General features: G+C 32.1%; 1 protein-coding gene across 1 annotated transcript; it reads right to left on the reverse strand.

The window, feature by feature from the left end:
- Positions 1 to 1,530: 1,530 nt before the first annotated feature.
- On the reverse strand, positions 1,531 to 23,588 carry LOC134269545 (uncharacterized). Its single transcript, XM_062751747.1, has 3 exons — positions 22,803 to 23,588; positions 2,641 to 2,778; positions 1,531 to 1,641 (listed from the first exon to the last, which is right to left on the reverse strand). The coding sequence occupies exons 1-3, from the start codon at positions 23,586 to 23,588 to the stop codon at positions 1,531 to 1,533; spliced, it is 1,035 nt and encodes a 344-aa protein (XP_062607731.1).
- Between the last annotated feature and the right edge of the window lie 1,008 nt (positions 23,589 to 24,596).

Raw genomic sequence — 24,596 nt, forward strand, 5'->3', positions numbered from 1 at the left:
ACAGACCAGGATCAGCTCCCAGCACTTTTCAAAATATACACTATATGAGCAATAAATATTCCAAATTTCAGCTCAAACAAAATAGTCTATGCCCTTGCACTTTTGATGTAAATCACGAATACGCTAATCGTTTTAGCGATATTCTCTATATTCCTTATCCCTTTGCAGCTTCAATGCTACTAGATAAATTCATATTCTGTACACATTGTATTAAATGAATTATGTTCTTTTAGTTTTAATGATAAGATATAAAAACTAGCAATTGTATCACATTTATTTAAGCATTTTTGTAATTATTAAACCAGTGAATCTAGTCCTCTGGATCCCTTGTGCTGCGTCATGTCAAGGCTGATGACGTCATGTTTGACAAAAGGCTTTCTTCTATTACTCGAGTGTATTGCTATCAAGTATTGCAATTTTACAAGATTTTATGAATAATCGACAAAAAAAATAAATTCAAGTTGTTATTTACGCATGATCATGTCGTGAATTAATTTTTGTGGCTTGTTAAATTTCAATGACGTCACAATTAAACTTCCAATACGATGTACAAGGAATGTGAACTCAGACCTTCCTTAACATAGCCGAGTTATGTAAATGGCATAAATATGCCACATAAAAATCATATTCTTTTCCAAGATATATTACTTGCATGTCAACATATTTATTTTGCATATAGACATAAATTTCTTGCATGTTAACATAACTTTTTCTTGTATGTAGGGGGAAGAAATATGCCACCATAAAAGTCAGGTATAGAATTGAACAGATAAACGTCTACATTTATTATAACCAAGTAAAATTCACATTTTTGAAATAAAATAACTTTTCAAATATTTCATACCAAATTCAGACGTTTATCTGTTTAGAGTAACTTATCAATTTTACTGTCTATTTGATTGTTGTTATAAATTGGTTGTTTTATACAAGATCTTTAGTTGTAAACTAGACATGGCACCGTCTACGCCAACGTCCAGACCGTGTAGAAAACGCTATATTTTAGAACGTTAAAATAAAGTATTAAACGAAGTACCGACTTCTGAATTTCTACCGTTCATACTATCGACCTTAAAGTTGACGTACTATTGCAGTAAATTACCCCCAGCTTATTTAAACAAAATTTTGGATATAAAAATGTATATGGAAACACCGAATAGTTATTATTTAAGAAAGGCAAAATTTTAAACAGGGATTTCAATTTTTTGGTGCTTAAGTTTGACTTGAAATTAAAAAAAAGTGTTATACTGAAAATAACATGTATATAAATTAAGGGACCTTATCAGAAGAAAATCAAGCAGTGTAGATGACTTTTTACATTTAGATTGGTTGATTGATTATATACTGTTTAACGTCCCTCTTTCATTTAGAGATATCTTTAACAAGTATTACAGATTTCATCATGAAATAAACACATACCAGGAACAATGAACGCATCAGCTGCTGTGTGGTTTTTGTCGGCAATTTGTCTAACTTCTGGATTTAATCTATCACGGCTGATGACCATTTATATTGAAGCCTGTGGAGAAAAGGTCATGTGTTTTGACTGGCCAGGTACAAGAAAGTATGAACCTCACGTGACACTAGAGCGTTGTCTGCCTTGTTCCTGTGAAGATTCCTGCTTCCAGGACATGAATTGTTGTCCTGATAAATACTTTCAAAGACCATTAGCCATTTTAGATACCCCTCACGTTCATATGGAAAAGAGAGAAGAACAAACTCTCGAGCCCTCGTATGTGATAATAACAACCTGTCCTGAATCTGCTTCCGAAGAAGAAAAACAAAAATGTGAAAATGTTTCCGCCGATTTTGATTCTAATACTCCAGTAAGCTCTTTTATTAGTAACATTTCTTATAGAAATGTTTTCTGTGCATATTGTCACAGGGAAATAGATCAAAATTTAATCGATTGGGATTTGTCCATGGAATTATACTATATTTCAATTGTCAATTTTATTGAATCTTTCGAACAATTAATATTGCTTTCAAAAACCTTACGAACAACTGTCCTGTATTCTCCGCCTGCTAGTATGGAGGAAATTATCAAACCGATATATTTTAATCCATATAAGTATTTCAATCACTCTTGCCGGGATGATAAAGATTTAGTTGTCGCTTGCTTATCCTCGTACATTCTTCAGTTCAGACTTCATAAGAATATTTTCTGCTATTTGTGCAAATTGAAAGAGTTAAACAGAAATGGACCTTACGTAGACTCCTGTTCATCACAAAACAATGAAACAATACAAAAATGTCTACAAAGTTCTTTATCAGCCGCCACGTATCCGTACAAAAATTTCTATTGTTTCCAATGTAACAATCCCCCACGGACTCTAGAGAAGGCTGACTCAAGGCATGGCAGTGATTTCAAAGGTATATTACGTTATCACTTCTCTGACTTTTCAACAAGTATAAAGGAACGTTACTTACATGGCAAGCACACCAAGAAAAGATTCCACCTTACGTTTCGTAACTCAACCTTCAGCAGTGATGCTATTCTTAGAATGATAAGAGATTCTAACAAGAGTGACATTCATTTTCCGTTTGAAACAGTGGAACAGAACAATAATGTAGATCTTGTTCAGCTTTCGAAAACGATAGCAGCAATTGATTCCTATCGACTCTGTAGACCAGATCTCTTACCTGAGAGTGTTCGAAACCTGACTGAAGTAGGACAATGTGATTGTTCATATTACTGTCTATTTCGTGGAAAGTGCACTTGTTGCATTGACACAGCATTTCTTCATCCGGTGGACTGCGTCGACAAAGGCTACCCATTTCCTACAATTGAAACAGAGGGAAGTGTTCTTGTTGTTTCAAAATGCTACGAAAATGATATGGAACTGAAAAAACTAAAGAAATCATATGAGTATAAAAACGTCAAACGATTGTGCGAAGAAAATCGTCATGATTATAATATTCTGATCTTGTCGGGAAACATTACTTACAGAAACATTTTCTGTTTTCTGTGTAATACAAATTATACAGTGGAAGATAAAATCCTACTACACGATCCCTATAAAATTGTTGACCTCATCGTTATTTGCGAATTCCAATTCAGTTTTATGTATCTAATGAATTTCAGTCAAGTTATTCAGCAAGCTAAGACTAAAATGTGTGATGTATTCCATGAGACATCCGAATTGATCACATGTGATGACAAACCGTCAGTTTCAACATGGAACTGTCCACATGAAGAAGGAGAAGGGATTGTAAAATGGATGTGTGAAAAGTCCAGTTCCCAAGCATTCGTGCCTCTCGGAATATATAAAAACGAATTTTGTCTAATGTGTAATTCAAATGAAATTGCTCACATACAAGTTTGCAATGAATCGAATACTTTGGATGTAAATTTTGAAAACGCATGTTTGGCTCTACCAGATGTTAGAAATCACCCTTCAGTTCATCCGTTTAGAAACCAGTTTTGTTCTCACTGTGAGGGGTATGAAAAACAAAAGAATAAAACGCTCTCTACCGTAACCGACTGTCAGCCGAAATACGGGACCACAACAGCATCATTTCCTAATCCTTTAATGCGAGAATTATATTTTCCGAAGATAGGCATAAATCAGCAACTATTTAAAAGAAAAGTCAAGGTAATTATATAATTGTAATTCAAGAAAATTTAATATTTACTTCAAATAAAATGAGGAAGGTGTAATTATTAATTGATTTTTAAGAGGCCATGCTAGTAAGCATTTAGCTTTGAATGGAAAGTCAAAAACTTTAATTTTCTTGAAATCAGTGTTTATGGATTATTTCTGTCACAATTAAACAAAAAAATACAAAAATACTGATTTCAACCATAACGACACTGTCGTATCCAAGAAAAAACATTTCCTTAGTTACCAGAATAGATTTTTACTTTCAAAACAGGCAAATATTACCATAAAAGAGTATATATGCACAAAGATGTTGTCTAAAGATTGTTTGCAATTACTTATTCCCTAAAGGAGACTTAATTCTAAGTTCTTTGGTTACCAACTAAGTATGATTACATTTTTTCGGTACGTTGCTATGGTGATGAGAAGAAGACATATGATTTGAACAAAAAAATAGTTGAATTTACACCATTTTTTGAAAGGCTTTTTAAAAAATGCTGTGCAATTACTTATAAACTCTTTAGTGTGGTGTTGTTTGAGTTGGGTTAATTAACGAATTAAGAAAATAAAATTGGGTAGACAATCAAAAACAATGTTGCCATGGAGATTCAAAGATATGCAAATTTAGGCATTTATAGATGATTTCCTGTGAACAGTTCATGGTATTATAAATAATTTATCCTATAAGAAACCATTTTAAATGTTACAGATTGGTGCATCTGGAATGAAAATGAGTCATAATATACCATGACCTTCTTTTCACCCTGACCTTTGACTTCAATGTCAAATTATCAAGGACTATATATAATAAGAGTTAATTTTGACCCCCTAAAAAAAATCAACATTTTAGAATGATATTGAGATATGTTTAATGAATATCTAATTTGAAGAAGAGGATATATTGGAAATATTTCCGAATATTTTTCATATTTATATGCACCCACTGGCTGTAAATGACATGAGAAATAAGGCTATTTTTGCTATCTAACCAAAAAAGGCAAAAATAGGCCTTTTTTTAAATGTTTTGTCTTATTGGAAACAGAGTGCAGTGTAGAACATACATACTTTTTCTGTCAGTAATTAGTATTGGATGGATACATCTTTAGTAAAAATATAAATTTGTCAGTAATTAGTATTGGATAGATATATCTTTGGTAAAAATATAAAGTTTGTTCTAATGTGCTCTATATTTTTTGGAAGAAAAACTGCTTGAAAATAAGCAGTTTTATACAAAATATGCTAAAATGGCGGGAAAATGTGAACTTTATGATGTAATATTTCTAAATCATCAGCATTTTGATCAATTTGAAAATGACCAATAAAGGTTGCATGTATAGCTGTACAAATTAAAGCTATATATACACTGTAAAGTAAAATAAAGATATTCATTTTAAGGGGCCATTTGAGGCATTTATCATATGTTGCTCTTTATATTTTGCTTCATAATTTTCAGACTGCATGGTCTTTGAAGTTGTTAATCTTTGTTTCATTTAATAGTAGGTTCACAGGTGTATACTTACTGTTAGACAGTTCAAGAAAAAAAAATAGTGTTTGGTTAATCAAAAAAATTAATAAATAAATAAAATTGGGTCGACTTTGAAAAACATTGTTGCCATGGAGATTTAAAAATAAGCAAATTTAGGTATTTTTAGATGATTTCCTGTTAACTATTCAGATAACTAGAAGTAATTTGTCCTTTAAGAAACAATATATATTCTTATTTCACATGGGTTCAGCTGTAAAAGGTAATGAGTCATACATTACTTTGACCTTCTCCTCACCTTGACCTTTGACCTCAAGGTCAAACTATTCTTTATTACATATTTTATGTCTCATAATTTCTTAATTAAATCTACATGGTTCTTCATATTTTGAACCCTGCTTTGAATATTTCATACATTGATACACAGTGTTTGTGAATTGTTTGACAATTCTAGAAGAGAAATTCATGTTCTACTGTTGACCTTGACCAAAGCAGCAAGGTCGGTCACTTAATTGAGGTCCAAGTTAATAATTTTAAGTGTTATGGCCTGTTGTTGAAATACACGTACTAAGTATTTGAAACATGTGCAAAGTAATTCATCATGATCAACCTTTTGTCCACACTAAATATTGATGCTTCAACATCAATAATGATTTAACTGCCCTGCAGTATGCAGTATAGTGTTTAAGATGATGAATTCAAAACAACAGCAAAGTTTTTTAAAAAAAAAAATAAAACAGAAAAGCCCATTTAGAACAGTAATGATTAATTCCCCTTTTAAAGTTTCTCCTTTAATACACTACTTCATGTACTGAAAGCACTTTATACAGGAAAATGCAATGAAAAATCTATTTTATCCCCCCCCCCCTTAGCTTTGCTTATTTCATTCATGTCAGACTAGACTAAAAATTATTTAGCAAAAATTAATTTGACCACATTGTGTGAAAACATGCTTAGAGTTCAGGCTACAACTCCCCCCCCCCTTTTTTGTTTTTTTAATTTATGCCCTGCAATGAATAAAGCCGGTGCAATAGCGTTTGACATGTCCGTCTTTTGTCCCTCCTTCCGTCACACTTTGAGTTTAGCTCAGTTCAAAGCTCAGTTTCAAAGAAACCATACAAGATATTTTTACCAAACTTCCAATGCTGATACATACACATGTACAGATGTAAGCAATTCAACTGCATCAACATTTTTGACCTTGTCCTTTCATTTTACCTTGACCTCACTTTCATCAAATTGTGTTTAAATCTGTTTTAAAGAAACCCATTCATAATATTTTTTTTCAACTTCATATGCTGATACATACTGATGGGAGCATTTCAACTGTATCAACATTTCTTGACCTTAGCTTTTACTTTGACCTCACTTTTCTGAAATTAGTGTCAATCATCACTATGCTGATACATACTAATGTAAGCAATTCAACTGCATCACTATTCAAGATATTCTACGAAAGCCCAGAAGGCTCATTCGAGATTCGAGATTCGAAATTCGAGTTTCGAGATTCAAGATCCAAATTAACCAATCAAAAGGCAGGTTCAACTTTGATTACTTCCCTTTATTATGTTTAACTATAAAGAAATCGTTGAATATATTCATAACAAATGGGTCATTTGCTTTAATGATAATGCAAGAAAAAATGATATATGTATTAAAACGAAATAAAAAGGAATTTTGGGCTACATTTTGGAAAATATATATAAATTCTTATTTTTCCTCATTAAACAAAACAATAGATACTTATATAGAATATTATATGGACTTATCGTTGAGTTGCGGAATTACTAGGTCGACATTTTTTTTAATAAGAACATTGATGAGGGAGAAAATTATTATTTATATGAAATACAAATGAGGGTACCTTTCTTTACGTTGCCCCCCCCACCCACCCACCCCCGATAATTTTGCGATATATGAAATACTATAGAAATCATAACTACAATATGCTTGTGCCCCCTCAATAAAAACGTCCGATGCCTTTTTTTTTGATTGTCAAGAAATTTTTGGTAGTTGAAAACTGAAAATGTATGGCTGTGCCCCCCCCCCTTCCCAATGAAATGAGTGTTATGGTTTTACTAGTATATTTGAATCTTTGACCATAACACTATGGTCAGAGACTAAAATATGAAACAATAACGCCACAGTTCTGCAGCTTAGCTAGACTTATCTACTATTTGATACAATATACACTAAATTCCAGTCTGTATTGTATCTATGATCTTTAATTAATTCAAGTTATCAAAGCCTTAGACCAAGATAAGTAATTGAAAACTAAATTTTTATGTGTTTCCTCTATTAGGAAACCTACAAAATATTTTTGTGCCCTAGAAAAACGAAATAACGTAAATAAGAATATCAACAACTTGATTAATAATGATGGCAAATCTGTAAAATAACAAGAGATTTTGGAAGAATTTAGAAAATTTTACAAAAATCTGCATGAAAATAAAGATCAAGAACTCGATGATCTTGAAGATTTATGAACTTGTATATTGATTGGTTATGTATCTTGCGAGACCCGGGCGGTTTCCTTTTAAATAATTATCGAATATATATTTATTGTATCCATGCATCGCAAGATTAACAATGAATGTTGATAACCACACATTTGTCCCCCCCCCCCCCCATTTGGTCATTCCCGTAATATTTTTCCGATGTAATATACTATAGAAAACAGTAACTTTATGCTTATGTCCATTCAAAAATAACTTCCAATTACCATGATAACCCCTATTTTTCGAGGTTGGGGTGGGGATAGGGGGATTAACATTTTTTTTTTATTTATTATTCCAAATGGGTCATTATCTTTATTAAGCATACATGTTTCAGCCATCCGTATTTATGGGCTGTCTATTGGTTTCATAAACTTGGTCACTGGCCACTTTCTAATATCGTGTCACAAACACTATCCACCTTGAAAACCATAGTAGTAATTCTTACAGAGACGAAGCATCGATTTTGAAAGTGGGTTGGGGGGAGGGGGGCAGGCAAAAATATTATTTCAAACCTGAAAATAAAAACACAGAAAAATTTGTCCAAACCCGAAAATCCTATTTCGGGCGTGAAAGGGGGCAGGGGAGAGGGGGGGGGGGGGGGGTCGAACTTCATTTAGTACCTAATTTCTTTTAATACACTACTACTTAAACTTCTTTGACTATGGCACCACTGTACCAAAACGTAGTACATGTAGGGGGGGGGGGGCAACCGTCCTTTCGAAGTAAAAAAAAATATGTTTGCAAAAAAGATGGGATGCATGTACGGTTAATCTAAGTTTACTATTATGTCAACAACCCTGTATCGAAAGTAGATAACACGAAGTATATATATTCTTTATATAAATCTTTTATGACATTTAAGAAGCTATTATGAATTAATTAAGCATATTTTGCAAACCATAATCCAATATTTCTTTAAATTTTGTTTTGATAATATATAACACTTTTTCTTGAGTTGAAATTTAATCAAATGACCTCCTCGGTATTAAAATACTCAACGATTTCTTAATAATAAAAAATAACAAAGGGGAGTAATTGAATCTCAAACCGCCTTTTGATTGGTTAGTTTGGATATTGAATCTCGAAACTCAAATTTCGAATCTCGAATTTCGAATCTCGTATTTCGAATCTCGAATGAGCCTTCTGGGCTTTCGTAATATTCTGATCAAAGAACTATATGCGGTATTAACCAACATTTGCCCCCCAAAATCAAACTTTGATGGAGTAATATTTAATTAAGTCCTTAAACAGGGGAGTATATGCTGACTTCAAAGCACTGAATAATTTCATAAGTAATGACGTCATATGTACGTAATGACGTCACAAATATGACGTAAATTTCAGTTTTTTATGAATTTTGCAGAAAAATGTACATATTTCGTCTATATTTTAAATAAAAGTCACCGAGCGCATGTGTGTTCAGGATAAATATGTTGATATAATGTGTAGAATGATAATATCAATGAAATATGTCAATATTGTTCCTGAACATACATGCGCTCTATAAATTTTAAAGCTTAAATTGTTGAAAGTTTGTCCATTTTGTCCTCTTTCTGAAAAAGGATATAAAATCGGACTAGTTTGTGACGTCATAAAAACAGAAATTGTGAATACACTGCTCTGGTACTATTATATTTTCTGTTAATTTATATTTCTCGTACAATTTATTGAATTCAGCATATTTTAGGAAGTTTTCAAAATTTGACTTTTGTGGGGGCAAACATATGCAATATACCGCATATAGTTCTTTCGCACACTTATACAAATTTTCATGTTGCATTACTAATATAACCTCGACAGGGCATTCATGTCCTATGAACATATTTTTTTAGGGAGGAAGTTTCTTTTATGTGTTATGAATAATGCTTCAACTCTTGACAACTACTCCTTAACATGCTTAAGAAAATACTTGGTAATAAATAAAATCAGAATGTTCTCCCGAATTCCCCATTTTAACTTGGAAAATCCTAAAAATCAAAAATAAAATTTTAGTGGCGGCGGTGGCTACTTTTTCTTGAAAGTCCTATTTCCTAATAGCTCAAAAATACAAGATTTTTTCAATATTAAAAAAAAACATGATATTCTTGGAATATTTATTCATTTAAAATTTAGTTTATACAGACATGATGCTAAAAAAATGCTAAAAAATAATATAAAGAGTCCAGGGAAGTTTCACCTGTGATTTGGGCACATACATGAATTAACTCTCCATATCATATTTATAAAATACATAACACACATAGTCCTCCATTCCATTCCTTCACATTCACTTCTGGGGATAGACTGGTTTTTAAACAGCTATGTGGCAATTGATTTGGAACATGGTAAAACAATTATATTTGAAACTTAAATTATTGTTCGAAACAAGACACAGGACTAGATTTCCTCCAGTGGCTTCTTTAGAGCAACAGGATGTTATTTTCAACTACCTTTTGCTGTAAAAAAACAAAAAGAACAAAGTTTATGTACATGTATTACTCCTGAAAAAGTGATACATATAGTAGGATTAACATAATGTATATGTACATCCTATCTTCTGTGAAGGCTGCATAACCATTATATATGTATGCAATTCCAACTATACTAGTCAATGAAAATAATTAGCATGAATCAGTTAGACAGTGGAACAATGCAGATGAACAAGCTTCAAAATTTAATCTAAATTTAAGGAGTTCTGGATTTTAAAAATGGAGTGGGGTGGTTCAATTCTCGAAGACAATCGTTACTTAATTCCTTTGTCACATTATTTACACATGTATATTTTGACTCTTTTAAGCCAATAATATGAATTAATGATGTCTGTTTTCCTGAAGATAGGGGGTATGGTGGAAATAAAATAATTTATTGACTACTTTATCTCAAAATTTTTATAAATTTTGGAATTGTACACTGTAATCCCAGTTGTTTTTTTTTAATTCATTAATTTTATTTGCACTTTTACGTACAATAACACTCATTAGCAAACAAATTGATTTATAAAGTACCTAAACATAATAAATCTTACTTCCTTTCATATAGAATTTACAGATTCCAATTTGTTTTTGTTTTTGTTTTTGTTTTGGTTTTTTTTTTTTTTTTTTGGTTTTTTGTTTTTTGTTTTTTTGGTAGAATAACTTTTCTTTGTGTCATTAACAGGTCCAGGAAAATCACTATATTTAGCTATATAGGTAAATCTACCTATATAGCTTTATTTACCTATAAAATATAGCTATATTTAGCTATTGTGGAATAAGATTCTATTTTATGAAAAGCAGACAAAAAGTCGCATGTAAATTATGGCTGATATATTTTTTAAAAGGATTGATAAAAACAACCTAGGGCATAGATAGTAAAAACATTGCCTCTTATAAACATTTTTTAACCAAAAAATGCATCTCTATTGTTTGGATAGCTGGAAGTGCGGTGAGGCATGACTAAGTGTGATTGCTTTGCATTGTGGTCAATTATTACCAATCAATTATCTTGTTGAAGAAAACTGCTTTTCTTTGTTAAAGTAGCTGCTTACTCACAGATTAACTGTTATACATAGCCCCAAAACGTTTAGATCTTTGATTGCAATTGCACAAAAGGAGAAACATTTTTATAGGTGGGTTTTTGGTGAATTGTTTTCAGTCCGTTTCAAAGTTGAAAACTAATACTGCCTCATTATGCGACTTTTTGTCTGCTTTTTATAAAACAGAAACTTATTCCAAAATAGCTAAATATAGCTATATTTTATAGGTAAATAAAGCTATATAGGTAGATTTACATATATAGCTAAATATAGTGATTTTCCTGGACCTGATTAAGTAATACATTTCATCTAAAACTTAAAGGTAAAAAACTTTGATGCTATTTTTCCACATTGAATTGGTACATGTACCATTCCTAATCCCTAGTCATTTGACAAATTAGTAGAAAAAAAACTCATTTGTCTAGTTAAGTATGATAATATTTTGTCAGTTTGTTCCATTGATGTTATGAAAGACTATGAACTATGAAAAACTCAGATTTGGAGATAGTTTAGGTTTTGAAACTTTGATTTATAAATGGGGAAGAAGCTAAGGTGAGTTAAAATGATTTATGTGTGTATATACATGGTATGGGACTTTAGTCTTACCAATAGTGTGACCTCATGATCTCTTTAATACACAAATAGCATAGGTATGAATTATTTTAAATATCATATCATTATTAGCATTTATCTATCTTAAATTGTATAAGGAGTAAAATAACAACTGCAGAATTAAACATTAATTAGTGGTCACATAACAGGTTGCTCTTAATTACCCGTAAGGCGGTAAGTTCTTTTCATCACTCAATATCTGTATCACATTGTATCACAGGGGCTTGTATAGAGAAAATAGATCGGTTAAAAAAATTAGTACTTCAGAGAAAAAGTGTTTTTTTTTTCTCCGAGGTACTAATTTTTTGGACTGATTTATTTTCTCTACACAAGCCGCAGCACAGGGACTTGCTCCTGGCGTGTAAAAAATATCTAATAAAAAAAAAACGATAGGCCTATACTATAAAATTACATGTAGTTTTATAGTATAGGCCTATCGTTTTTTTTATTAGGTATTTTTTACACGCCAGGAGCAAGTCCCTGTGGCCCCAGTGAGTGAATAGAGTAGAGAAATTAATCTGAAAGTACCTTCCTAATCTTTACCTTTGCTTTAAATAGATAAACTTATCAAAAGTTTACCCACAAATGTACATAGAAAATACATATTTTACATACCATTATATGTTTTTGCCCAACTATTCCAAGTTAAAAATTTTCCCTTTTCTCCCACATTTCCTCTAGTGTTGTCTGTTCCATTCTTTTCGGTCTCCTTTACTAGAGAGCTCATGCAAGGGAGGCAATCCGATCGTTTTTCATTGAGTTTCCAACAATTCGATCTGATATTTTACTTAAAATTTTAAGAGTCTACCCAATTTTATTTCTTTAATATATTGAACAGAACATACTCCTTCTAAAGATATGTATAGAAATTTCTAAAGATGCACAGCATTTGCAAACCACATAGCTCTTTATGGGATATAATTCTACCGGTAAAATCTCAATAAAATTAAGCACAAATTAAATTTTACTTATAAAATAGAGAAATATAGTTCAAAGCAATTTATGACCCACATTATTAAATTATACCTAGAGTTTTGATGTCAAATATATGAATTATAACAGGATAGGCCAGTCCACATATTTCTCTGATAAGTATGACAAAATGCTCTGGTTGCCATGGAAACAAAAGGTCATATGCCCGGGTAGATATATTTTTTTTGAAAGACTAATCATATGCATCATATTCACAAAATTTGAGCAAAAATTGAATTTTTCCACTTTCCATGTCTATATAGGGTGAAGCTCAATGCTTATTGGCATGGCCTCTTAATTGAATTGATTTAAACAGTTAAGATGATATCATTACCGTATAAGCCGAATTTTTAGCGAGACTTTAATTTTGGCATTATTAGCAAGGGTACTGAAATTGCTTTAGTTAAATATTGTTATAAATTTATCTGCGTTTTATTTGCTATAGCTTCTTTAAAATCGCTAAAATTTCTTCTCCGCTAAGAATAAAGTACTAATTTTTTAAGGACAAATCGCTTAGTTTGCGTCTCGCTAAAATTTCCACTTATACGGTATTACTTTTAGCTCACCTGAGCTGTAAGCAATTGTGAGCTTTTCTCAACACATGTTGTCGTAGTCCCTATGGAAAAAAATGTCTGTTATAAAGACATGTGCGCTTCAGATTTGCTAATCCTGTGAAAGCGGAGTGAAGTAATGATAAAAATCAAAACCCTAACAAGTGAAATTATACATCGAAAATAATTGTTAAATATAAATTTAATGTTAAGTATTAGAAAAATGTTTTAATTAGTAGATATTGGATAACTGTGTGAAATGTATAGGGATAGTTTTTTTTTTAAAATTCTTGACGCTATGTTTTGACGTTACATTGCTGTTAAGTGTGCTCCGCGAGAACAAAACATGTTAATTTTGAAATGAAGTAAATTGATTTCTTTTTAATCGAATGGAATGAAACTTTGCACATCAACAAAACAAATGTTTTTTTCATATTTTATTGTTATTATTTTAAATTCGTACTAAGTAACATAACAAAGATTGAATGACACTGTCTACGAACTTTTATAACAACCCTCGTATTTATATGACTATTAGCTCATCTAAGCAGAAGCTTAAGTGAGCATTTCAGGTCACATATTTCCTTTAGCCCGTTTGGCTGTTTGTTCTTCCTTTTGTTATTTTTTTTTTTACTTTTTGGATTTCTTATAAAGAACTTCTACGTCAATTTTACCTTAACATGACAAAAAGCATCAAGCAACAAGGTCGTGCCCTTATTCAACTGGAGATAATATTTTTGAAATCTCAAAAACCACAAGGCCAAAAAGTTTAAATTGCTAAGGTGTTGATTTAAGGTTGTTAAAATCATGACGCCCATAGCAAGGATGGTTGTCAAATTTTACATGTGAAGATATAGAAAATTACAATAAAACAATAATGCTGACCTCACAATAGTTGTATTTTTTAGATGTGTCTAAATCATATACTGCAGCTGCTATTCGTGCGTTTGACGTCAAAGTACAAATGACATAACAATGTCTTTCATAAAAAAAAATTATTTGGCATAAAAAGATGGATCAATTTTAAACATTTCTTTTCATCTGATAAAAAGGAAAATTAGTACCCGTTATTGTTGCATTTTGAATTTATACAATCCTTAGGATAATTATATAGACCTTAGTCAAAGCAAATTGACCTCGAGTGATCGGTCGATATGACTTCTCTGAGGTCTGTATATTTAGGGGTTGACCTTATCCAACGACCATAATTGTATGATATTTCCTTTGTGACTTAAGTAAAAATATTATTCTTATTTCAGAATATGGACGATGTATGTTACCCCGGGAGGATTTTCGTTGGAGAAGAGTGTTTCCCTGTCATACGACATCCACAACGAATTACCTATGCACTATATATACTATGTGAACTAAACGTTACATCAACAAGCAATGATACCAACAGGCTTATTGGGCTAGCTGGTAAATCTGTTGAAAAAAACTTAAGTCTACGATTTTCAATTACCAGCACTATTGTTTTCAGCGAATATTTCTTTCTACCAATAGCGCCAATTGTATTAACATTCAGTGAGGGGTATTTTCAGCTTACACTGCAAGCGAATTTATATTTTGAATTGACTTACCTTAAATCGTTTGATAGGGATAAGGTAGAAAGATATCTCATAGATTTCCCATCCAATTTGTCCGTGAATGTTAAAACACAAGACGATGAATACATTTCAATTGAGCTAAAAGGCATAAGCTTGTCAAACTTCAGCAAATCTTTGAAATCACAAAAATATTTACTACCCGATATACATGAACTATTCATCGATCAAAAATATAGATCGTTGCTTTATATGACTCCATCAACCTTAGTTTATGTAAGTAATTTACTTTTATGTCGTCAGAGAATGTTAAACACAAGCGAAGTTGAAGTTGACAGCAAGGGTTGTTATATTTCTTCAAAAACGACTAAAGAAACCTTCTACATAGGCGACTATGTGATAGATTTCAACGGGAGATTTCGAGTTTGTGTCAAGTCAGACGAATACTACATCAAAAGTGTTCCGCACGAATACACCGAAACCCTGGAAATCTTTACAACTGTTTTAAACATTATCAGCATCGTGTCCTTGTTGATTTTGTTTGTAATTTACATGAAAGTTCCCGGATTGCGCACTCTTCCAGGTTTGAATATAATGAGCACAACCTTTTCTCTTTTCTGTATGCAAGTAACTTATACAGCAGCCAATGTTGTGCAAAGATCGACCTTGCTATGTCAGGTAATCGGTGTAATGTTGCACTATTTCTGGCTTTCCCTGTGTTGTTGCCTGTTTATCTGTTCTTTTCATATGTTCAGAACATTTGCTTTGCAAAGGTTCACTGGAAATAATCTTGGTCAAAATACCAGGATGGCATTTACTTATTACACCATCTTTTGCTATTCCACACCCTTACTTGTTATTGGTACTAATGTGTTTTTAACATTTGTTTCAGAAGGTAACTCCGGTTATGGAAAATATCTGTGTTTCGTTGAAAACCTTACTCAAAACATCGTCACCTTTATTGTTCCATTGACTCTCATTTGTACAGTTAATACGGTCTTCTTTATTCTTACCCTTTTAAACATAAAGTTTGCTAAAAACATCAGAAAATCTAAAGAGAACACCTCAGAGCTGCTTATTTCCATTAAGCTGTTCAGTCTCACGGGTACAGTATGGATACTTCAGGTGCTAGATAGCCTCTTACACATCACGGCTTTTTCATTTGTGGTTACCTTTCTGACTTCTTCACAGGGTCTTTTTATTTTTCTGAGTTTTTCTAGTGCTCCAAAAATTTTAAGATACTTTAAATCTCTCTTAGAGAAAAGAAACGAAAGAGAATAATCCAACTTTGCATCCTCACGTGATATGGCAGGGCTTCTTTGGTATTTACACAAGCATGATTTCCACATGAACAGAATTATGATGAAGTAACTATCAGTATTTTTTATGGTTAGTTAAACATAATAAAATAATGTATTTTCAGGATACCGCGAATCTAATTTGATGCTGCTATTTGCATTTGCGAATATAATTGTTAAGATAGAATAGAATATGACATTTTTCTGCGTTTGTTCTGTTGCAAAAGTGTTTTTTTAAATGCAGAATTGGATATTAGCTATCAGTTATTATTACACAAAGAGTTGTTGCTCTTGCTATCACCAATCCAGTGCTCGACCAACGGAGCTAAGTAGAACGATATCCACTGCCAAAGCACAATCTTCCTAGTTTTGTGTTTGCGTGTCCGTCCCCAGTTAAAAAAAGAATTTACCATTACTCCTGGAAGAAAGTTTACTTTTAACTCTTTACAACATACTGAACTGATATGCAACATACACTAAATGTTCACGTCGTAGAAATAGAAATTTACCATTTCCCCGCAGGCACCTTCTACCGTGGTACACGTTTCTCTAAAGTTTAGCGTAAATAATATTATGACGCTATTTTTTAATACAAAAATAACTTTTCTTCTTTGATGAGATTTTTGCAAGTATAAAATAATAGTAAATTAGCATTAAATTAACAATTAAATGAACTTTTTAGAGTGCGTGAAAATGCGTGATTGAGGGGAAACGGTATGTGCGTGATTTTGCGTTAGAAATAGGAAATGGTATATGCATTAAAATGCGTGACTGCTGGGAAGGGGGTTAAAGGCACCAAAGCTAGAAAGGAGAAAAATGTAGGAATTAATCTTGAATGAAATCTGAGACTTCTTTCTCACTAGTCAGGTGATCTACCAGCTGAGGATACAGTAATCCATGTCTATAACCACAGCCCAAGGTACTAGTATTAAATATTCTTGCCAAAACGATACATTCATCCATTGCCGTTAAAGAAATCCTCTTTAGAAAAAAGACCAGGGAAATTCATGCATCGTTCAGTTTACTTAGATTTCATCTGATCATGGGACGGGATTTTATTTCCTTTTGATTTCTGTCCTTTCCAAGAAAAAAATTCATTATTAATGTCTGCATAGCTCCACAGGCTTTTATCCCTAGAATAAAAAAAATGTTCTGCTTCTTAAAACACATTTGCAAAAGAATATACAATGTAATTGAATACTTTGATGAGATGCATGAAAAAAAATATTTTTATGCACATGATTTCTTATTGCGAGTAAAATTTATTTCTTCATAAAAAACACTGCTGTCAAGAAGAAACTTTAGAGCTATAGCGCTGATTAATCAGTCAAATATTCTGAAGGTAAAATTAAAAATATATGATATTTTTCATTGAAAGCAATGCTGATGGGTAATTATTGTGTTTCCTTATAATCTTAGTTTTTCAATGTTAGCATGAGTTAGATTTTATTCAAAAACCTCATGAGCAGAGAAGAACACTCGCTGTGGCTCAAAATCTAAATTCAGATAGTGAACTTATGGTTTGGTTCATTAATTCTTTGACCGGGATTTATCCATAAAACCTTACTACATGAACACAATTATTCATTTTACTCCCTTGCAAGCAATGGTAAATACTCGGTCATTTCTGTGAACATACTGTTATTCCCCCCTTGGAAAATATCCGTCTTGTTACGAATGCCTTGCGAGATAACTTCAGAGTAGGAACTTGTTTGATTGTATACTCATGCAGCAGTCTATCTTCTTGCAATCTAATTAAAATTTGGGGAAAGACATTGAAAAACTAGAATACATGTAGAAAAAATAATTTTTCACTGATACAAAAGGGTTATTAAGTAACAATAACGTTCCAAATATCAATAACGTTATGTGACGTTATCCAACGTTTCATAGCCTTATCTTTTTAAAATTGCACTGTTTTCATTTTGCGTTTTAATGAGAATTTAAAAGGTATGCTATAAAATATTTGGTATCAAAATATGTTTGAATTCTTCTCCCTTCACCTTGAAAATTATTCCCACACCTAAGAGATCCATATTCAATCTGCTTTAGATTTCTATTGTTTTAATGCACTGTTGAGGGTCCTTAGAGAGAGTTCGTTATCTTTGCAACGTGAAATAACTTCCACTACAGACTTCGCCAATCATGCATATCTAGCACCACGTTTCCAACTATCGTTGATCGTCCCTAGCAAACCCCACAAAAGTAGACCATGATTCCATATATTTGCATATCAGTATATGAAATAAAATCGTGAAATATAGATTTAAAGATGAGTGGGTTTTTTAAGGCAGCACACAGATCAGAATTCGGCAAAATAACACTTTTTTATAAATTGTAACACTTATAAATCGGAAAAGTCATGAATAAAACTTTTCCAATCATTATGCATTCTATAGACTTCAATAGGACTTATACTACAGGAAGTAACATATCATGACGTCATCACGTGATGTCTATAATTAGAAAATTTGCTTTAATTAAAAAGTGAAAAGTTCAATACTACCCCGGGGATAATTAATTTCAATTTGTAAAAATAATTATGTAAAAACATCTATGTACCATAAAAGTGCTGCTAGAATCCTACTGTCCTAACAAAGAAATAATTATTCAACACTTTGGTTGTAACCTTAACATAGCTGCGTGTCTTAAAAAAATTCTAAATACAAAATTTCATCATTGGCCACCCACTGACGTCAGACACAAACATAACTGCACGAGAACGACTGCATATGATTGGAAGTATGCATTTTGACAATTAAAGTAAATGTACAAAATGCTATTTACATGTATTTGCATTTTATATGGCATTTATATTTCAATGTAGGACATCAGAAAAAGAATTTATTTAAATTCGTTTTATATCTGAATTTGAGATAAAATATTACAATTAAAAGGAAAAATACGTTTGTTACAGAAAACAGTTATGTCAAATAAACGATATTTCTCGATATTGTCGACATCGCTGTAAAATACCAGTCTCCTAATTTAGACACCCCTCTTTACTCAACTAACATCGTTAACTATTTCTACAACCCACTGTTTGATGACATTGAGTTGACATCGTACATTCTCTTACTGTATAACATATTCAGTGTGACACTGTTGGATAATACATGTGTTTATCTCTGTTGCAATGTTTAAAGGGACAGAGCCACAATTTCAATTGCATTTTTAAACCAATTTTAATATAAACAATTCCTAACAAAGGCTTAATTCATCTAATGATCAGCAAAAATTGAACATCATTTGTTGATAATAAAAGCCATATAAGCTGACCCAATTTTATGTTGGTATGGGGTACATTTATTCTTATACTTCCTCATGAGAAAAGAAAAACAATTATTGTGGCTAAAAATCAAGATTCAGACACACACTTTATTGACAATATTAAAGTTTTTTAGTTTTAAAATAGTGAATTATGGTAAGGTTAATTAATATGTCGACTCGATTTATCTCGGTCAACACGTCACAGCGCAAGTGAGTTAAGGCTAAATATGGATATTTCTATGCAAATGAGCTAATAAAAATTCATAAATTGTATATTTTGTGTACAGAGAAAGTTCAAATAGACTTTCTTATACATACTTAGTACCCACAGTTTATTAATGCAAATGCAGATTATGACGTCATATTATGACGTCAATGTTTTCTCCCATTCAAGGTAATGAATCACATCAACAAAATCATGTCGGCGCAAGGGCATATCCTATCTAATTTAAAATAAACGATGTATAATATTACGGATTATGTTCTTAAAATTAATAAAATTGCTGCACAAATCCTATGTACTTGCTCAATCGATAAAAATATAAGGAAACTTACACTGTACTGTGAATTTTACCCTGTTTAAATTTAAAACTGCACGAATAGCAACTAAACAATTGCAGTGCCGACATTTGTGCAGCAATATCTTAAATCCTTTGGGTATCCTGCGTCTTTTTATACCTTGTTTCTGTTATAGAAAGTAAGGTATGTCCTTGCGCCAAAGCGATGTTGTTAATGTTTCTTATAAACTTGTGTAGTGGAGGTCGTAATATGACGTCATAATGTGTACTGGCTATCACATGTCGTGGGTACCAAGAATGTATTAGAAAACAAGTCAAAACATTTTCTGTGTCGTAGGTAGAGCAAATATGGAATTTCATTAGATATTTTGCATATAAACCTCCATATGTAGCCATAACTTACTTGCGAGGAGGGTTAAAATAAGCAAGTCCAAACTGGACTCATACAAAGGACTTTTTGCGTAGCATGCCAGTGATCTAATTTCTGAGCTATTCAGTCTTAAGATATTGTCTGACTTTTCACGTACCATTGGACCCGGTGAAATTAGAATTAAACATTTCAAATAATCTGCCTATCTGAGAGTCTGTTTCTATCTGTGGTTTTTTACTATATAGGATAAAGGCTGGTTAACAACTAAATTATTTGACCTTGGACTGATCTGAGTATGAGCAATTTAAAGCGAGGCTACTCATTGAAAATGGAATACCATAAACATGGTTAACACAAAAGGCTGGCTGCGCGAGTTACTTATCAACAGGAGAATGCACTTTATTCCACTGAACTTTCAGGTTCCTTGTTTTATGTCCTCTTCATTGTTTTCATACTAATATGTTGAAATGATTTTAAAAATAAATCACTTTAACAGTTCAGTTTCTTCATCCTTTACCTTCGCAATTGATCCCACACCAAATATTCTTCGAGATCTATATTCATTCTGATTTAGATTTCTATTGTTTCAATGCAATATGAGCTTCCTTATGGTTCATAATCCTGACAGTGTGAGACTACTTGCAATATGGAATTCGCCCGCTATACATAGATAGACCCGTGTTTACAATTACCGTTGATGGTCCCTAGCATGCACGAAAAACAAGACAGCAACTCCTTATATTTTCATATTTCGATGTTTAAAAAAATTTAAATAGTGATTTCAAAATTTCTAAAAGATTCTAAATACAGAAGGCATCATGTGGTATATGTAATTAGTGCCCACCACTGACGTCACACACCAACACAGCCAGACCAGAACAGCCGCGTAGAATGGGGAAAAAAATGCAATTTGATAATTAAAATCAAAAAACAAAATTTTATGTACTTGCATTTTATTTCAGTCAGTTCACATTTAGATTTCAACAAAGAACATAACAAAGTGAATTCGAATTTGTTCTATATGTTAATTCACGAAAAAAAACATTTAAACGTACAAAAAATACTTTTGTTACAGAAAAGTTTAAATGATAATATGGGTATTTGAATAATTTGTCCATGATCATTAAAGAAAAGATTTAAAAAGTAATTAAAGTAATAAGTCCCTCAATTATCTAAAAGGAATATGTACATTAATACTCATTGGTTTACAGGTATAACAACTGAACCCAACAGAACACAGTAAACACATGGATAAACTGTATTAAACAGTGTCCTAAGGGAAATATTAATCAGTGTTCTAAATAACTTTTAAAAATGTAAACAAATGCACTTATTCAAAAAAATAGTCAGATCGCTACATTTGGGAGAGTGTTTATTCTTAACAATGTTGCTTCTTGAAGCTTGTGAACTGGCATTTGTTGTAAAGAATATTGTTAAGACCGGAGAGACCCTGAATAGTCCCCAAAGATTTTTTGACATATTCCTAGTATTTGCCATGAAATATCTCTGAAGATAAGAGGTACATGAATCCCGTCATCATAGAGCAGCAAAGTGTGTAGATCCTGTAGATATTGTTGTGACCTGACTGTGTTACCCAGTCTGTGGTGATTCAGTATAAACAACATGTGTAAAATCACTAGAGGTGGGATCTGTAATAAAAGTATACAGTGCTTCTTACTGATCTCCTGCTCTAACACAAGTTCATCGATATAAGTGTAAAAACAATGTAGCTTGATATTTCCCATTACAGCTTTCCTCATCCTAGTACTCAGGGTGTTCCTTTTCATGTAATAACTGTACATTTCTAAATTAACTTGATTCATATACATGATGTACGGCAATGAAAATTTCTCTTGTGCTTTGTGTAAACAACTGAGTGAGTCTTCATATCTACGTGTTCTGCAAAAGTTCATGGCAAGATACAGAATGTCAGATAAAAATCCAAATTTACACGACTGTTTAAGCAATGTAGCTACTTTGGTCCTATAGCATATCTTATTACGAGTTTCATTTTGAGATATGCAACTCTGTAACAGCATTACGGTATTCCGTAGAAAATCTGATGTGACAACTTGTATAGAGACTGTTTGATACGACGTGGGCCTTTTTCTAATTATACTAAGTATTTGTTTCATATAAATATCAAAATCATAAAAATAATAAACTCTTATAATAAATGTAGATAATTCTAAACTTAAGGTTACATCCAATTTGGTGGTAGATGAAATAATGTTCTCGTACTTAGGAACTCTTAGTGTTCTGTTTAATATAGCAATATTGAGGTATGGTCTGATTGTTTCACTTAATAGAAGACATGATATACCTTTACAATACAAACAATACAGCTGACTGAACAATGAGGTTTGTACAGAACCAGTGACTTTCACTCTAAACATGTTATTTTGTGGAATAAAAAAGTTTGGACATTCCCCATTATGTACCATGTACAACAACAATTTAAAACTTTCCCAGAAACAAGACAATAAGTTATCAGGTGTCCAAGACAAGGACACATTGGTCTGTATGACCCACAAGACAATGGTTTTTATGAAATATGAGCAGAGAACGGATGTTTTCGGCAGAATATCAATTACCTCTTTCAAAAACAATTTGAAGAGACCATAACACAAAAACTGACAGTGATTCATTGAATAAACGAGTTTTTGTTCTGCTCGAGAGAATGAGATTCTCCATTCTAGTTCATTTTCAGGTGTGTTTCCAATAGGTACAACATGAAATCCTCCGATTAATATCTCTGAAAAAACATTCTGATCTGGCCAGCCTTGTTCACGACATCTCTGTATCCATGGTAGTGCTGACGTAGGCCAGTGATGAGATTGTAAGCAGAACGCACCGTCAACCTCTACATCAAGGATTAAGGAAAACGTAGAACAAGGTCCTTGTTGGACAGCATTAGGGATCGGAAAATTTGATGTCTTTACGAATAGCAAATTTTCTTCTCTGAATAATCTACTTGAAATGTAAAGACTGTTATTTATTTCAACACAGGAGGAAATAATATTTGCTTGATGTGATTGACTCATCAGGTTAAGTCTGGTAAATCCTGGTGGTAAATTATCACACTCCATCAAGATAACAGTGTGGTGTGGGATACGGTAGAGACTGATCTGAGAGAAATCACATATCACCTTATGGTCGGGAGGCCAGAACATAAAATCTTCATCTGAAGTAATTAATCTGAATCCTTCACGTCTACTTCCACTCTTCATTCTATCAAGTCCCCTGATGATATACAGAGGTTTCCTCACCACCTCCACAGTGTCCATCACTTCTCTTCTGATCCTCACTTCTGTAGGACTCCCTTCTTCACGACACAATCCTAAATATACTGTCTCTGACAGGCGAGGTATGTGATCCATCCCGATATATTATGAGAGTCATAAAGCTCAAGTCTGAAAAAAGATTAACTTCATTCTGAACATTATTCTGTTAAATTTCTTATATATAGAGAGAGAAAGTGCACAAGTATTAACTAATGTTTTACGTTGCACTTTGTTTTGTTGTATCTAGTTTTAAAAATAATTTTTGCACTTTCTCAGAGGGCCAAAAATGAAATGTTATAAATCTGATGAGAGCTTTGTGACATGTATAAACACATTACTTTAATGAATAAACCTTGTAATATTTTATACTAAAGAAGAATAGAAAATTATCAAATAAATACATCTAGCTTTTAAATTTGTAAAAATTCTATGAACCGTAGATTTAAAAAAAAGAATAAGCACGTAGTTCGAGGGTTAGGGTAAAGGTGGAAAATGGCTTAGAAAGGATACATGAATTTTTAAGAGATAACGAACGATGTTTTGTCTGGGACAAATTATATTGCAATGAGGTTGTGTAAAAACATGTTTTATCTTTCTTCATGCCAATAAGAGGATTTGATTCTTTTAATATATGTACGTGTAATAAAACATCACCTACCTGTTTGAACAACCCAACACACTATCTTAAATGAATATATACCCTAACTTTCGGTTTGCATGATGCAAACCTTTACCTGTACTCTAATTTTGGAATAAATGACAAATCAGGGTCATTATTTTGAAAAAGAAGATAATATTGATTTCTATTCAAGTAGGTCGCATTACTTTTAAAGCGAGAAAACGTGATTTCTTATTTCACTGAAATATTTAAAGGAAAACGTCAGATCATTCAACCCTTAGTAACAATTGAATACAAATGTTTTGAGTAAAATATTTCAAGTAATTTTTTTACCATAATACTGAGTTAATTTTTATTTATAATTAAAGATATAAGACACAGTTTTAACCTTTGTATCAAAAAAGAGCTTCCGTTTAATATCTTAGTTTTTAATAAATAGATGCTTCTTCGTTTAAACAGAAAACTCCATAATAAAAACAAGTAGA

Source organism: Saccostrea cucullata, unplaced genomic scaffold, assembly GCF_032062105.1.
Source record: "Saccostrea cucullata isolate Sc308-1 unplaced genomic scaffold, CSIRO_AGI_Scuc_v1 ctg3229, whole genome shotgun sequence".
Classification (NCBI taxonomy): Eukaryota; Metazoa; Mollusca; class Bivalvia; order Ostreida; family Ostreidae; genus Saccostrea; species Saccostrea cuccullata.

Bases quoted from the DNA above. Each gene is read 5' to 3' on its own strand.
- LOC134269545 (XM_062751747.1), bottom strand. From the start codon at position 23,588: ATGGATCACATACCTCGCCTGTCAGAGACAGTATATTTAGGATTGTGT. The intron at 2,779-22,802 runs GTAATTGATATT...TTTCAATTGTAG, and splicing joins TCAAATTGTTTTTGAAAGAG to GAAATGGGTAGCCTTTGTCG. The intron at 1,642-2,640 runs GTAAGAGATCTG...AGTATTTATCAG, and splicing joins CAGGTTTCGAACACTCTCAG to GACAACAATTCATGTCCTGG.